The sequence below is a fragment of the Salmo trutta genome, chromosome 31 (genome assembly GCF_901001165.1).
Source record: "Salmo trutta chromosome 31, fSalTru1.1, whole genome shotgun sequence".
In the NCBI taxonomy this organism is placed as follows: Eukaryota; Metazoa; Chordata; class Actinopteri; order Salmoniformes; family Salmonidae; genus Salmo; species Salmo trutta.
In genome coordinates, this window is record NC_042987.1 from 19,510,941 (window position 1) to 19,528,742 (window position 17,802).

The 17,802-nt window shown below is 41.8% G+C and overlaps 1 protein-coding gene across 2 annotated transcripts in view; it reads left to right on the forward strand.

Annotated features, from left to right (window-relative positions):
* The window catches only part of LOC115169694 (TGF-beta receptor type-1), an 88,934-nt gene that overhangs the window by 47,054 nt on the left and 24,078 nt on the right, over positions 1 to 17,802 (forward strand). For both annotated transcript variants that reach the window (XM_029725587.1, XM_029725586.1), the window contains exons 2-6: positions 4,346 to 4,600; positions 10,467 to 10,703; positions 13,624 to 13,854; positions 14,293 to 14,460; positions 14,639 to 14,795. In XM_029725587.1, coding sequence (XP_029581447.1) covers positions 4,346 to 4,600; positions 10,467 to 10,703; positions 13,624 to 13,854; positions 14,293 to 14,460; positions 14,639 to 14,795 — 1,048 coding nt within the window. The remainder of the gene's footprint in view (positions 1 to 4,345; positions 4,601 to 10,466; positions 10,704 to 13,623; positions 13,855 to 14,292; positions 14,461 to 14,638; positions 14,796 to 17,802) is intronic.

Sequence of the window (17,802 nt, forward strand, 5' to 3'; positions counted from 1 at the left end):
GTAGCATTGCCTTAAACAATTTAAACTTTGGTCAAACGTTTCGGGTAGCCTTCCACAAGCTTCCCACAATAAGTTGGGTGAATTTTGGCCCATTCCTCCTGACAGAGCTGGTGTAACTGAGTCACGATTTTTCAGTTCTGCCCACAAATGTTCTATGGGACTGAGGTCAGGGCTTTGTGATGGCCACTCCAATACCTATGTTGTCCTTAACCCATTTTGCCACAACTTTGGAAGTATGCTTGGGTGCATTGTCCATTTGGAAGACCCATTTGCGACCAAGCTTTAACTTCCTGACTGATGTCTTGAAATGTTGCTTCAATATAGCCACACAATTTTCATTCCTCATGATGCTATCTATTTTGTGAAGTGCACCAGTCCCTCCTGCAACAAAGCGCCCCCACAAAATGATGCTGCCACCCCCATGCTTAATGGTTGGGATGGTGTTCTTCGGCTTGCAAGCCTCCCCCTTTTCCCTCCAAACATAACGATGGTCATTATGGACAAACAGTTCTATTTTTGTTTCATCAGACCAGAGGAACGTTTCTCCAAAAAGTACAATCTTTGTCCCCATTTGCAGTTGCAAACCGTAGTCTGGCTTTTTTCTGGCGTTTTTGGAGCCGTGGCTTCTTCCTTGCTGAGCAGCCTTTCCGGTTATGTCGATATAGGACTCGTTTGACAGTGGATATAGATACATTTGTACCGGTTTCCTCCAGCATCTTCACTAGGTCCTTTGCTGTTGTTCTGGGATTGATTTGCACTTTTCGCACCAAGGTATGTTCATCTCTAGGAGACAGAACGAGTCTCCTTCCTGAGCTGTATGATGGCTGTGTGGTTCCATGGCATTGTTTGTACAGATGAATGTGTTACCTTCAGGCATTTGGAAATGTTTCCCAAGGATGAACCAGACTTATGGAGGTAAAAAAAAAAAAATCTGAGGTCTTGGCTGATTTTCTTTTGATTTTCCCATAATGTCAAGCAGAAGGGGCAGTGAGTTTGAAGGTAGGCCTTGAAATACATCCACAGGTAAACCTCCAATTGACTCAAATTATGTCAAATTTTCTCAATTAGCCTATCAGAAGCTTCTAAAGCCATGACATAATTTTCTGGAATTTTCCAAGCTGTTTAAAGGCACAGTCAACATATTGTATGGTAACATCTGACCCACTGGAATTGTGATACAGTGAAATAATCTCTAAACAATTGTTGGAAAAATGACTTGTGTCATGCACAAAGTAGATGTTCTAACCGACTAGCAAAAACTATAGTTTGTTCACAAGAAATTTGTGGAGTGGTTGAAAAACGAGTTATAATGACTCCAACCTAAGTGTATGTAAACCTCAACTGTATCTACCACAGCCCTTTTACAGACACAAAATGCAGCTACAGTAACATGTTCTATAGCGACAATTGGTAACTTTTCAGACGATAAAAAAAAAAAGAAAGACTAACATTCTGCTCCGGCATAAAATAGTTTTATATTTTTCCCATAATAATAAACGTCACTGATTTGATATGCAGCTGTTTTTATTATGGTATGGTGGATATATGGGTTTTATTAAATATTTAAGTATTTAACAAACTTGAAAGTACTTTTTTAGGAGAGATTGATCTGCATGCAGGCAGGAGCTCAAGATTATTTGGTTTACAGTTCTGGTCACGTAGTGATGGACAGTAGTCCCTCTTCAGAAGCCTCATTGCCTTACAGACAAGTAAAATACCCGTTCATATCTCCAGAGAAGGTTTCGTGTCATTTAAAAAATCCGTAGTGTACACAGACAGACGGACGGATGGACGTGCCGTGCCGTGGCCGAGGCACTTTCAAGGGGCCATGTTCCATTATGTCTGAAAAGGTTAATCGATAAAGGCTACCGGTAGCCTACTGTCATTTTCATATTATGAGGCAAACTGTATTCTGGCGACATCGGTGCCATGAATAGGCTAGGATATTCTACACGCAACAGACAGAACACTGAACACACACTTGCATCATAACAAAGAGACTGAGCAGGCAGACCAGCGCATATTTAATCATTTATTTTATTTAACCTTTATTTAACAAGGCAAGTAAGTTAAGAACATTCTTATTTACAATGACGGCCTGGGCCAATTGTGCGCCGCCATATGGGACTCCCAATCATGGCTGGTTGTGATACAGCCTGGATTCGAACCAGGGTGTCTGTAGTACAGTGCCTTAGACCGCTGCACCACTCAGGAGTGTAGGAGAGGGAGAAGGGGCAGGCGGAAACGTGCTCATACAGTGCATTCGGAAAGTATTCAGACCCCACATTTTGTTACGTTACAGCCTTATTCTAAAATGGATTTAAAAAATAATATTCCTCACTCTACACACTACCCCATAATGCCAAAGCAAAAACAGGTTTTTAGAAATTCTTGCACATTTATAAAATAAAAAACCCCGGAAATATCACATTTACATAAGAATTCAGACCCTTATTATTTCCCTCATTAAAATGCAGATCATTTTATAACATTTTTGACATGCGTTTTTCTGGATTTTTTTGTTGTTATTCTGTCTCTCACTGTTCAAATAAACCTACTATTAAAATTATAGACTGATAATTTCTTTGTAAGTGGGCAAATGTACAAAATCAGCAGGGGATCAAATAAATTTTTCCCACACCTGTATATCTCATTCTTCTCTGCAGATCCTCTCAAGCTCTGTCAGGTTGGATGGGGAGCAGCACAGCAATTTTCAGGTCTCTCTGGAGATGTTCGATGGGGTTAAAGTCCGGGCTCTGGCCGGGCCACTTGAACATTCAGAGACTTGTCCCGAAGCCACTGCGTTGTCTTGGCTGTGTGCTTAGGGTTTTGTCCTGTTGGAAGGTAAACCTTCATCCCAGTCTGAGGTCCTGAGGGCTCTGGAGCAGGTTTTCATCAAGGAGCTCTCTGTACTTTGCTCCATTCATCTTTCTCTCGATCCTGACTAGTCTCCCAGTCCCTTCCGCTTAAAAACATCCTCACAGCATGATGCTGCCACCCCCATGCTTTACCGTAGTGATGGTGTTGGCCTGGTGAGCAGTGCCTGGTTTCCTCCAGACGTGACGCTTGGCATTCAGGCCAAAGAGTTCAATCTTGGTTTCATCAGACCAGAGAATATTGTTTATCATGGTCTGAGAGTCCTTTTAGGTGCCTTTTGGCAAACTCCAAGTGCGCTATCATGTGCCTTTTACTGAGGAGTGGCTTCCGTCTGCCCACTCTATCATCAAGGCCTGTTTTGGTGAAGTGCTGCAGCATGGTTGTCCTTCTGTAAGGTTTTCCCATCTCCTCCACAGAGGAGCTCTGTCAAGAGGGGGCATCGGATTCTTGGTCACCTCCTTGACCAAGGCCCTTCTCCCCCGATTGCTCAGCTTGGCCGGGCAGCCAGCTCTTGGAAGAGTCTTGGTGTTTCCAAACTTCTTCCATTCAAGAATCATAGAGGCCTCTTTGTTCTTGTGGACCTTCAATGCTGCAGAAATGTTTTGGTACCCTTAACCAGATCTGTGCTTCAACACAATCCTTGGTGTTGCTCTGACATGCACTGTCAACTGTGGGACCTTTATATAGACAGTTGTGTGCCTTTCCAAATCATGTCCAATCAATTGAATTTACCGCAAGCGGACTCCAAGTTGTAGAAACATTGCAAGGATGATCAATGGAAACAGGATGCACCTGAGCTCAATTTCAAGTCTCATAGCAAAGGGTCTGAATACTTATGTAAATAAGGTATTTGTTTTTTTTAAATAAATTTGCTAACATTTCTAAACTTGTTTTTTGCTTTTTCATTATGGGGTATTGTGTGTAGATGTTATATTTTTTTAAATCCATTTTAGAATAAGGCTGTAACGTAATAAAATGTGCTGAGTGTCTGAGTACTTTCCGAATGCACTGTATGTTTTTTGGTAATCTTCATCTTGCAATGTCTTGCATGCCTTGCAACTTCACCTATTCGCTATGACACAGAAAATAATGTTTTGTGATCACTGCAATGTGATTGTAATTAAATGGGTAACATTGTTCTTTTTGGTTAGCGATTATTTTTTTTTTTCTTCTTAACGTTAAAGATCCCAACTTCGTTTTTAACATTTAAATGTTAACACCCCTTGTTTAAACAGGTTTTGATTCAACTCATGAATTATATTGAAAGTATCGATGTTCCCCCCCTTTTACAGCTTAATATTTTGACTCAAAAAAAGGCAAATGGTCATTAATTACTTTGTATCAGCTCCAAACAGTTGTCCACTACAAGAAATTCTCACGGATACCTTAGTTTATAGAAAGACCCATGTCCCTTCTTTTTCTGTGTTATGTGTAATCACTAACAACCTTTCTCTCTTTCCTGCTTTAGCATTGCAGTGCCACTGCCAGTGGTGTAGTAACAGCACCTGCTACACGGACGGCCTGTGCTTTGTGTCCTTCGTGAAGTCAGGCAGTAAGATGGTGGCACAGGGGAGCATGTGTTTACCTGAGGCAGACCTCATCCCTAAGGACAGGCCATTTGTCTGTGCCCCATCGAAAACAGAGAACACTGGGGTGGTCCCTGTCTGCTGCAACACAGACATGTGTAACAAAGACCCCAATCCGGGCGACTACTCGTTGACATGTAAGTGTCTGATATGGCTTGAGTCTCATCTCTCACACACTCGCATGCCCAGTCCCAAATCCACCACTAGTTCATAGGCAATTGCAGTGCAACTGTGTACAGTAGATCTGAAGGGAGTAAATGGAAGGAAGTGGTATGGTGAAAATGTTGCCAAACATATTACCATACCGCTCATCATATTACCATATTGCTTATACTTTCCCAATCATTTCAGATATACAAAAATGCTTTGGAGTAGGGATTATGAATGGGCAACAACACGGTAACAATGACATGGAGACTCCGATTTTTCACTTTAGAATACATGTCGAACAAAAACCACTGACTGCAAAGTTAAACCATACAATTCTATGCACAAGGACAACTTTTGACAGTTTCCACATACATTTTTACAAAACACATTTACTTGAAGAACAGTGCAGATGCAAAGTTTGGTAACAAAATGACCGCACAAACCGTCATTCTGTTACCAAACTTTGCATCTGCACTGTTCGTCGAGTAAATCTATTTTTTTTTGTGTTCAGTGGAAATTGTTGAATGTAGTCTTGTGCGTAAAATGAATGACCCAACATGGACATGACATCTTGTCATGGAGGAGGAGGAAAGAACTGTTTTACTTTGCCCAGAAACGAGTGAAACTGGATCATTTTCAGATAGAAAATAATTTGTCCTCAATGTTTTTATTAGATTGGTTTGTTTAACTTTGCAGTAATTGGTTTTCAACTTGGTCTCAGAGCATTTCGTATTATTCAGTACATAAATTCGGGACCCTCCATTTTAGTATGAAATATTATGTTTCGTGTGGTATGTATTAATTTTTGGATGTCCATCACCCATTTCATATATGTTATGAATTACAATTTCTATTATACAGTATGTTAATAATTTGCAAAACATTTTAATGTTTTATATGTTACGAATTTGCAAAACATACAATATTTCACGACTTAGAAAAACGTACAAAATGTTACGAATTCTAGCTAGCTAACATTAGCTAGGCTAGGGGTTAGCTAGAAGGGTTATCTTACATGCTGTTAGGTTCTTATTTTTCAGAGTAAATAACTCGCGGACACTAGAGAAGTTTAACCAAGTTTAATTCTTCCCAAAGGGTCAACACAGCCGTATTCAGACAAAAAAAACAATTTCTGACCATAAGTATATACAGTTGAAGTCGGAAATGTACATACATTTACATTTAAACTCCGTTTTTCACAATTCCTGACATGTAATCCTAGTAAACATCCCCTGTCTTAGGTCAGTTAGGATCACCACTTTATTTTAAGAATGTCAAATGTCAGAATAATAGTAGAGAGGATGATTTATTTCAGCTTTTATTTCTTTCATCACATTCCCAGTGGGTCAGAAGTTTACATACACTCAATTGGTATTTGGTAGCATTGTCTTTAAATTGTTTAACTTGGGTCGGGTAGCCTTCCACAAGCTTCCCACAATAAGTTGGGTGAATTTTGGCCCATTCCTCCTGACAAAGCTGGTGTAACTGAGTCAGGTTTGTAGGCCTCCTTGCTCTCACACGCTTTTTCAGTTCTGCCCACACATTTTCTATAGGATTGAGGTCAGGGCTTTGTGATGGCCACTCCAATACCTTGACTTTGTTGTCCTTAAGCCATTTTACCACAACTTTGGAAGTATGCTTGGGGTCATTGTCCATTGGGAAGCTTTAACTTCCTGACTGATGTCTTGAGATGTTGCTTCAATATATCGACATAATTCTCCCTCATCATAATGCCATCTATTTTGTGAAGTGCACCAATCCCTCCTGCAGCAAAGCACCCCCACAACATGATGCTGCCACCCCCGTGCTTCACGGTTGGGATGGTGTTCTTCGGCTTGCAAGCCTCCCCCCTTTTCATCCAAACATAACGATGGTCATTATGGCCAAACAGTTCTATTTTTGTTTAATCAGAACAGAGGACATTTCTCCAAAAAGTACGATCTTTGTCCCCATGTGCAGTTGCAAACCGTAGTCTGGCTTTTTTCTGGCGGTTTTGGAGCAGTGGCTTCTTCCTTGCTGAGCGGCCTTTCAGGTTATGTCGATATAAGACTTGTTTTTACTGTGGATATAGATACTTTTGTACCTGTGAAGATGCTGGAGGAAACAAGGTCCTTTGCTGTTGTTCTGGGATCGATTTGCACTTCTTGCACAAAAGTACCTTCATCTCTAGGACTTCTTCCTGAGCGGCATGACTGCTGCGTGGTCCCATGGTGTTTATACTTGCGTACTATTGTTTGTACAGATGAACGAGGTACCTTCAGGCGTTTGGAAATTGCTCTCAAGGATGAACCAGCCATGTGGAGGTCTACAATTTATTTTCTGAGGTCTCGGCTGATTTCTTTTTATTTTCCCATGATGTCAAGCAAAGAGGAACTGGGTTTGAAGGTAGGCCTTGAAATACATCCACAAGTTCACCTCCAATCAAAGGATGTCAATTAGCCTATCAGAAGCTTCTAAAGCCATAACATCGTTTTCTGGAATTTTCCAAGCCGTTTAAAGGCACAGTCAACTTAGTGTATGTAAACTTCTGACCCGCTGTAATTGTGATACAGTGAATTATAAATTAAATCATCTGTAAACAATTGTTGGAAAAATTACTTGTGTCATGCACAAAGTAGATATCCTAACCGACTTGCCAAAACTATAGTTTGTTAACAAGAAATTTGTGGAGTGGTTGAAAAACAAGTTTTAATGACTCCAACCTAAGTGTATGTAAACCTCCGACTTCAACTGTATACCCCACTTTAGACACTCCTCCTTCTCTCCAATCCTTACAGCTTATGGTTCCACAGAAAGAGGGTAATAGCGTATTAAACCCTTATTACTCCATTCAGGGGATCTAACCTTACCTTCTGACCTCAAACCCTCCTTCACCTAATACACAGATGTTCATCCGTTCCCCCATAGCAATCCTGTGATGTCCCATCCACCCAACACATTCTATGCTTCTGATCTATCATTTATTTAATATCTCAATGTTCAAAGCTTATCCCGACTCCAACAATGCTAAGTAATTGAAAAGTTGCTAAAATGCTAAACTTGTTCATGATGTGATTTGAACTCTCATTCTTTGGGTTGCTTGACGTTCACATTATATGTAACCTTACCAAATGTAACATGTCACATGTACAGAATAATATGAAATTCTCTGAGACCAATTTGTGGTTTTGACGTTTTAAAGTGAAAAATCTGAGTCTGTTAGTAGAATTACCCGAATTGATTTGGTATTGTGTGACCCACTCTAAACAGTGATGCAGAGAACTGATGGTGACACAATTATTTGTAAAGCATGTTTGAAGATCCTCCACTCGCTATTCTACAGTAGAATACCAGTATATCACCTGCACAAATGTCACCTGCGCTCTGCATTCGTACAATTGAATCTTTCCGCCATTCTGCTGCTCTTTCAGTTTGGCGCTTGCTTTGTGAAATGTGAACCCATAGCTATGACTATCCTAAATTATGACTATCCAATTTACTCGTTACATAAGGAATAGTAGGCTATCCTACGTAAATCTGCAAATGCGATGATGCATGGAATACTTTATAATAAAGTTACATTTTTATAGTGAAAATGTGCTTCCCCAAACTTGACTCACGCATCGCCTATCATCTCGGTCACATGGAAGCACTGGTATCAGGTGCGCTGTTTTAGAATGATGTTTTCCTGCGAATTGCATTTTGGCAAATGTTTGAAAATGACATTTTATTGACTGCTTCATTACAGAAGTTGCATGTTCTGTTAAGATGAGTTACCATAATCTAAATGTTATTTCTGTCATTCTGAGCACAGTGGGTAATGAGTTACACACTTACTAATGCATATGGGTAAAAATTCTGCCGTTCACGTTGTCAGGCCGCACAACAGAAACCTTGCTGGACACAGAGGCAAATTCGATTTCCATTGAACATGCTTTTTAGTCTGAACCCTTCTCCTACAATATCATTTCTACTGATCTGTGTGCCAGTTAGGATTTTCATGTGCACATTTTGGTGGAACAGTTTCATTTAATTAATAGTAGTGTTCTAATCTCAAAATCAATGTCATGTGGTTCATCCAAATTCTATCAAATGAAACTTATACAAATCTAAAAGTAACTTCCATTGCCAATATATGTAACAATAGCATACATAAAGCCACTCGAATAAAAACATTGCAGCCTGTAGGTAGAAAATATCCTATAAATCACATTGGCTACGCATGGCCTGTGTGCAAGGAACTTGAAACGTATTAACTAATAACTTTGTCTGGCTTGAAGCTGGTGCTAGCAAACTTGCAACATTTAACAAAATATTCTGGGCCCTCAATTTCCTGGGTCAGTGAGCTCCGGAAAGACAACTGTGGGCTAGTTGCATAAGGGATAATAAGTAATCAGGTATGCCTATTTAATGTTTCCACCGAATCGGAGCATGACATTTTTTCCCACTTTCACTCTAAGTGGTAATTGAAAGGGAGAGAGCAGGAAAGATTTTTCAAATGGGCTATGTTGAACTATTTTCATTCTCAATGGATGTAAAAACAGTTTACTTTCTGTTTGAGGCAACGAAAACAAAAATTGGTCTTCTCATGAAAACTACTGTTACATCCGAACGGTTTGGCCTAAAAACTATTATGAGCTCTCTGGCAAGATGACTCTCACAAACATGTGCTTGCCGGTTGGTTGGCTCACAAAATTTGTCTGAAGGTTCCCAGTACTAGTTTAAAAAATGAATGGAAGTATATATGGAGATAGTTTAGTACCTAAAATAAGGGTTTAAATTCATGTCCGTGTTCCCCTATCTTTCTTATATCGCTCAGATATAGGACAGACACTTCAGAACAAACTTCCTATTTGACTATCTGTTGTTCCATGTAGTGAATCTGTTTTTCATTGCATTTCTTTGGGCTAATAGCAGTAATGCCAAATGTTTCATCAAATTAGCCACCAGCTTAGACTCTAGAGGGTTAATCTTTGATAAGAAAACTGGCCCTATATGTCACTGAATATTGTTTATGTCTGAGGCAATGTCCCTGCCTGGACACGATGTCAGGTTTAGCTTTTGTGGTCAGAAAGTAGTACCTCGGTGCTGCCATTCTTGGTCATGGGTCTGAAACTGCCTCCATGCTGTCCTTTTCAGTATGATAGTCAGCAGATGTCCTCTGTCTCACCATACAGTACTGTCATTCAGCTGTGTCACAGCAGTAGCAGAGCCATTAGTAAGCCTTCCTCTGTATGTGTGCAGCTGTGAATATTGGAAAGATTTGACAGGCAGTGGCCAGGCAGTTGAACGGTTTAAAAGCTCCAGAAGCATGTTTTGGTTCTTCGTAATGAAGTCCCACGACGGCCCTTATTCTGAGAAAAGAAAGCGCCTGACTTAAAGTACCATTTTAATATTTGATCACTCTCACGTCTCAGCGCTGTGTGCAGATTACACTTTTCTGACTCTCAGCAAGTCAACATGAGAAAGTCTAGCCAGTATTGGGAAATGCTTTTGTTGTTTCAACAAGGCTGTTGCAATGTTTTCAAAGGAATCCTATCAGTTCCTGCTTTGTTATCACTCCCAAAAAAGCTGTGTGTATTATGTAAGGAAGTTCTTTTGATGGAAACTGTCTCTTATGGACAGACTAAACAGCCAGAAATGAGTATGACTGACTGATTTCCTGCGATTGGTGATAGCCGGTTGCCTGATGACTCAAACATAATTTTCCCCCTGCTCTGTTTGCTACATACTTCAGACTGAGACGGCCTATCGTTGAAGTCGTTTGTGGGGACATCAAAATGAGGGGTGTTCAAAATGAGGGGTGTACAAAAAAGTAATCAGCGACTGGATCACCCCCCACCCCCCCCACCCCCACCCCCCACCCCTTCTTAGTCCCCACAGCCCGTACGCCTCCCCTGAGCCCAGTAGCCCTGGCGGCTGTCATCGCAGGGCCAGTGTGTGTGCTGTGCTTTGTGCTGCTGCTGGTGCTCTACGTGTGCCACAGCCGCTCTGTTGTCCACCGCCGCGTGCCCAACGAGGAAGACCCTACCATGGACCACCCCTTCCTGGCCGACGGCCACACCCTCAAAGACCTCATCTATGACATGACCACCTCAGGCTCCGGATCAGGTGGGTTTTGTAGTTTGATGTACTGTACATTATCACACTCTTTGGGAGATACATTTTCAACAGATTGCTGAGCTTAGAGGTGTAGCATGATCTATTACAGTACCCATAATGCTCTGTACAATATGTCCAGTTTTATCTTCATCAAGATGTTCCTGAAGCTAACATAATGGCGTCTCATCTCTTTACCAATACAGGTTTCACACCTTGGAGTGTTATAATCTCCCTTAGGATTGATTATAGTATTCCATGTAGAGGTGGGGGGATACTTTGAGGATTTCTGTCATAGTTATATCAGCCCAATGGACAAGTCTGTCTGTAAGCACTTTCCAATGTCATTAACTGACCGCTTATGTAAGTTGTTCTGAAAAGGCTTAGAAGTTCTTTCCATAGAGCTGCAATACTGACCTTGCGAGCTCTTAGTTTCTCATATACTCAGTGGGTTGTATTGAAGAAGTTGTTCAATACTCTTCAATTGTTAAATTCCAATAGAGTGGTTTGCGAGATGAGAGCCAATATGCTGCTGGAAATGATCTTCGCTATGACTGATTCAGTGAATGAAAAGGAGACGTGTGTTCATTAATACATCAGCTTAGCAGCCGGCTAGGCTGTGACATACTGCTACCAGACGAGGACCATCATTCAATCAGAGAAATATCATCTAATTCATGTTTCCAATCACATAGGTCAAAACTATCATCATAGCCTCATCACACACTCTTACAGCCAACCCTTTTGATGTGTCAACATCTCATGTGTGGCCACAGGGCTTTTACGTTAACTGTCCATAGAACTGGAGATTAAAAGTTATTTAGTAACTCTTGTTAGGGCAATGGAAGTTTGCTTCAAAAATGAACCCTCTGTTGAAGCGAAGTTGGGACAGTATTTGTTTTTCTCTGCCCTTCGAACTGGCACGAACTTGCTGGCTATTCTCTCCGCTCATTGAGTTTTAATGCCCAGGTTTAAGAGAATTGAAAGAATGCAGACCAGCCGGAATGTGGGCAGAAGCACGCTCTAGATTGTTTTATGTACACATATACCAGATGAAACAAGACAGACAGAGGACCTCCAAATTAGAGAATGAGAGAACATTGAAGACCGTCACTCTTCAGACAGTGTTAATTTGTTCTATTCTCAGATACTGTTTGTTCTACGTCTTTGAAACAGAATAGCTGCAGATCTGACTGTTGATGTTTTCTTACTGCACAGTCGTGGCCAAAAGTTTTGAGAATGACACAAATATTAATTTCCACAAAGTTTGCTGCTTCAGTGTCTTTAGATATTTTTGTCAGATCATACTATGGAATACTGAAGTATAATTACAAGCATTTCATAAGTGTCAAAGGCTTTTATTGACAATTACATGAAGTTGATGCACAGTCAATATTCGCATTGTTGACCCTTCTTTTTCAAGACCTCTGCAATCCGCCCTGGCATGCTGTCAATTAACTTCTGGGCCACATCCTGACTGATGGCAGCCCATTCTTGCATAATCAATGCTTGGAGTTTGTCAGAATTTGTGGGTTTTTGTTTGTCCAACCGCCTCTTGAGGATTGACCACAAGTTCTCAATGGGATTAAGGTCTGGGGAGTTTCCTGGCCATGGACCCAAAATATCGATGTTTTGTTCCCCGAGCCACATGGCAAGGTGCTCCATCATGCTGGAAAAGGCATTGTTCGTCACCAAACTGTTCCTGGATGTTTGGGAGAAGTTGCTCTCAGAGGATGTGTTGGTATCATTCTTTATTCATGGCTGTGTTCTTAGGCAAAATTGTGAGTGAGCCCACTCCCTTGGCTGAGAAGCATCCCCACACATTATTGGTCTCAGGATGCTTTACTGTTGGCATGACACAGGACTGATGGTAGCGCTCACCTTGTCTTCTCCGGACAAGCTTTTTTTCCGGATGCCCCAAACAATCGAAAAGGGGATTCATCAGAGAAAATGACTTTACCCCAGTCCTCAGCAGTTCAATCCCTGTACTTTTTACAGAATATCAGTCTGTCCCTGATGTTTTTCCTGGAGAGAAGTGGCTTCTTTGCTGCCCTTTTAGACACCAGGCCATCCTCCAAGTCTTTGTCTCACTGTGTGTGCAGATGCACTCACACCTGCCTGCTACCATTCCTGAGCAAGCTCTGTACTGGTGGTGCCCCGATCCCGCAGCTGAATCAACTTTAGGAGACGGTCCTGGCGCTTGCTGGACTTTCTTGGGCGCCCTGAAGCCTTCTTCACATCAATTCAACCGCTCTCCTTTAAGTTCTTGATGATCCGATAAATGGTTGATTTAGGTGCAATCTTACTGGTAGCAATATCCTTGCCTGTGAAGCCCTTTTTGTGCAAAGCAATGATGACGGCACGTGTTTCCTTTGCAGATAACCATGATTGACAGAAAAAGAACAATGATTCCAAGCGCCACCCTCCTTTTGAGGCTTCCAGTCTGTTATTCGAACTCAATCAGCATGACAGTGATCTCCAGCCTTGTCCTCGTCAACACTCACACCTGTGTTAAAGAGAGAATCACTGACATGATGTCAGCTGGTCCTTTTTTGGCAGGGCTGAAATGCAGTGGAAATGTTTTTGGGGGATTCAGTTCATTTGCATGGCAAAGATGGACTTTGCAATTAGTCTGATCACTCTTCATAACATTCTGGAGTATATGCAAATTGACATCATACAAACTGAGGCAGCAGACTTTGTGAAAATTAATATTTGTGTCATTCTCTCAACTTTTGGCCACGACAGTACATCTGTCTCCCTCAATGTTCTTAAAATTTGGCCTTGAGCACACATTGGATTTATCAACAGAAAGACACATTTTGGATCTAATGGCTTGTTTTTTACTCAAGGTCTGCCTGAACTGCTTTCAAACTTATCCTAAAACCCTTGCCTCATGATAACTGTGCTCTCTCTCCATCCACTTCTGTAGGCCTGCCCCTGCTGGTGCAGAGGACCATAGCAAGGACCATTATCCTGCAGGAGAGCATTGGGAAGGGGAGGTTCGGGGAGGTGTGGCGGGGCCGCTGGCGAGGAGAGGAGGTGGCCGTTAAGATCTTCTCATCTCGGGAGGAGCGCTCGTGGTTCCGCGAGGCTGAGATTTACCAGACGGTCATGCTGCGCCATGAGAACATCCTGGGCTTCATCGCCGCTGACAACAAAGGTCAGAGGGCACATTGGGCCATGGTTGTGTTCATTAGGGAGAAAACATTTAGAAACAGGAAGGTACTTTCTGAACTTGTCCAATAAGTGGCCAGGTTTTTATTTTCTGTTGTAAAATATTTTTCTACAGTGTGCCCTACTGAGCATGACCCAGTACTGGTTCTATTTTCTATGACTTCTATAATGCTCTTCATTTTTTGTCAGTGTACTTAGAAGCCACACATGCCTAAATCAGCTGACAAGCAGTGAGAACTGTGTATTTGGCTGGGACCCAGGCAGTATTGTCAGGATGCTAGCAGGCAGCCTTTCACTGATGGGATAATCTGTTGTAAATGCAATCATTATGTAAAGTGTTTCCCTGTGGAATAGGATACGGTAGCTCACTCTCTTTCACACACTCCTCACTCTGCCCCTCTCGCTGTCCTTGCTCTCCTTGAAGATAATGGCACGTGGACCCAGCTGTGGCTGGTATCAGATTACCATGAGCACGGCTCCCTGTTTGACTACTTGAACAGGTACACGGTGACAGTGGAGGGCATGATCAAGCTGTCCTTGTCCACCTCCAGTGGCCTGGCTCACCTGCACATGGAGATTGTCGGCACGCAAGGTGAGGAGGACCAATCAAATGTGTAACATGTATCCACATAACGTACATAACGTACTTGTAGAGTTATGAAATGTGGTGGTTTTACTCTGCACTCAGCTTTTCCTTTCTCTGTATAGCTCTTTTTCTCTCTCTCTCCCTCCCTCTCTTTTTACTCATTACCATCTCCCCCTCCCCCCAGGTAAACCAGCCATCGCCCACCGCGACCTGAAGTCTAAGAACATCCTGGTGAAGAAGAATGGTACCTGCTGCATTGCTGACCTGGGATTGGCTGTCCGCCACGATTCCGCCACCGACACCATCGACATCGCCCCCAATCACAGAGTGGGAACCAAGAGGTGACTGGCTGCACAGTAGGGCTGACTCCATTTAGAGGATTGGTCGATAGGCTGTTGGTCGACCTAAATTTCTTTAGTTGAGCAGTTAGTGCGCAAGACACCTGTCTGATATGCGCCAGTCTCAGTGGACTAATCCATTGCGGAGCCCCCTAGGATGGCACGGTCCATCACTCTAAGGCCTCATGTCCACTAGATGCATCAAACTCATGGCGCTCCGGTGGAAGTCATTCATTTTCAATGGAGCAGCACGCATACCGCATGCGTTCAATTTTTTCAACTCGTGCCTTGCTTTATTGTACGGAAAATATGGGCTAGGCGTCCGGCAAAAACAATGTATGCATCTGGTGGACATTGGGTATAAGACAGGTTATGTAAAAATAATTGTACAACACAAATAAATATATTATTTTATAACAATTGTGCTTTCTCCTGCGTTCGATAGCGGTAGCTGTCCGAGGTTCTGAAACATCATCTTCAGTGCCCCTTTGAATTGTTTTCCTATGTTCATATGTGCATAATATTAAAGTTAACCAGCATATTGGTCTTGAGAACAATGCAGCAGAGGCAGCAGCGGAGTGAGAAAATGGCCCTTGCCTTAATTGTCTTCAGAAAATGTAGGAAAGAGGAAACCAACATAATTAGGTCTATAATCAATAGCCTAGCTGTTAAATGTGCCTGGCTTTATACATCATCCATATACAGTGCATTCGGAAAGTATTCAGGCCTCTTGACTTTTTCCACATTTTGTTACGTTACAGCTTTATTCTTAAATGGATTAAATACATGTTTTTCCTCCTCAATCTACACACAATACCCCATAATGACAAAGTGAAAACAGGTTTTTAGAAATGTTTGCAGATACCTTATTTACATAAGTATTCAGATCCTTTACTATGAGACTTGAAATTGAGCTCCGGTGCATCCTGTTTCCATTGATAATCCTTGATGTTTCTACAACTTGATTGGAGTCCACCTGTGGTAAATTCAATTGATTGGAGATGATTTGGAAAGGTACACACCTGTCTATATAAGGTTCCACAGTTGACAGTGCATGTCAGAGCGAAAATCAAGCCATGAGGTCGAAGGAATTGTCCATAGAGCTCCGAGACAGGATTGTGTTGCGTCACAGATCTGGGGAAGGGTACCAAAAAATGTCTGCAGCATTAAATGTCTCCAAGAACACAGTGGCCTCCATCATTCAAGAATGATGAAGTTTGGAACCACCAAGGCTCTTCCTAAATCTGTCCGCCCAGCCAAACTGAGCAATCGGGGGAGAAGGGCCTTGGTCAGGGAGGTGACCAAGAACCCGATGGTCACTTTGACAGAGCTCTAGAGTTAATCTGTGGAGATGGGAGAACCTTCCAGAAGGACAACTATATCTGCAGCACTCCACTAATCAGGCCTTTATGGTAGAGTGGTCAGATGGAAGCCATTCTACAGTAAAAGGCACATGACTGCCTGCTTGGAGTTTGTTTCATGTCTTAAAGTAATGGACTGTTAACAGTCAAAAGTTTAGACACACCTACTTGTACAAGGGCTCTTATTTTATTTTTACTATTTTCTGCATAGTAGAATAATAGTGAAGACATCCAAACTATGAAATAACACATGGAATCATGAAACCCCCAAAAAAGTGTTAAACAAATCAAAATGTATTTGAGATTCTTCAAAGTAGCCACCCTTTGCCTTGATGGCAGCTTTGTACACACTTGGCATTCTTTCAACCAGCTTCACCTGAAGGCTTTTCTAACCGTCTTGAAGGAGTTCCCACATATGCTGAGCACTTGTTGGCTGCTTTTCCTTCACTCTGCGGTCCAGCTCATCCCAAACCATCCCAATTGGGTTGAGAAGAGACTTGCTTGGGCCAAGAAACATGAGCAATGGACATTAGACCAGTGGAGTCCAAAGTTTGAGATTTTTGGTTCCAACCGCCGTGTCTTTGTGAGATGCGGAGTAGGTGAACGGATGATCTCTGCATGTGTGGTTCCCACCGAGAATTATGGAGGAGGTGGTGTGATGTTGTGGGGGTGTTTCCTGGTGACACTGTCAGTAATTTTTGTTAGAATTTAAGGGTGGTTACTTTGAGTCTCGCATATAAAATATATTTTCATCTGTTTAACACTTTTGTGTGTGTGTCACCATACATACATACATACATACATACATACATACATACATACATACATACATACATACATACATACATACATACATACATACATACATACATACATACATACATACACAGTTGAAGTCGGAAGTTTACATACACCTTAGCCAAATACATTTAAACTCTTTAATCCTAGTAAAGATTCCCTGTCTTAGGTCAGTTAGGATCACCACTTTATTTTAAGAATGTGTAATGTCAGAATAATAGTGGAGAGAGTGACTGACTTATTTCAGATTTTTCTTTCATCATATTCCCAGTGGGTCAGAAGTTTACATATGCTCAATTAGTATTTGGTAGCATTGCCTTTGAATTGTTTAACTTAGGTCAAACGTTTCGAGTAGCCTTCCACAAGCTTCCCACAATAAGTTGGGTGAATTTTGGCCCATTCCTCCTGACAGAGCTGGTGTAACTGAGTCAGGTTTTGTAGGCCTCCTTGCTCGCTCACACTTTTTCAGTTCTGCCCACACATTTTCTATAGGATTGAGGTCAGGGCTTTGTGATGGCCACTCCAATACCTTGACTTTGTTGTCCTTATCTTCTTTGGGATAGGGGGCGGTATTTTGACGTCTGGATGAAAAACAGCCTGAAACTCTTTCTAAAGACTGTTGACATCTAGTGGAAGCCCTAGGAACTGCAATCGGGGATGATTTCACCCTATTATAAAAGTGTTTTTTTATGGTTTGTCCTCGGGGTTTTGCCTGCCATTTCAGTTCTGTTATACTCACAGACATTATTTTAACGGTTATAGAAACTTTAGTGTTTTCTATCCAAATCTATTATATGCATATCCTAGCTTCTGGGCCTGAGTAGCAGGAAGTTTACTTTGAGCACACTTTT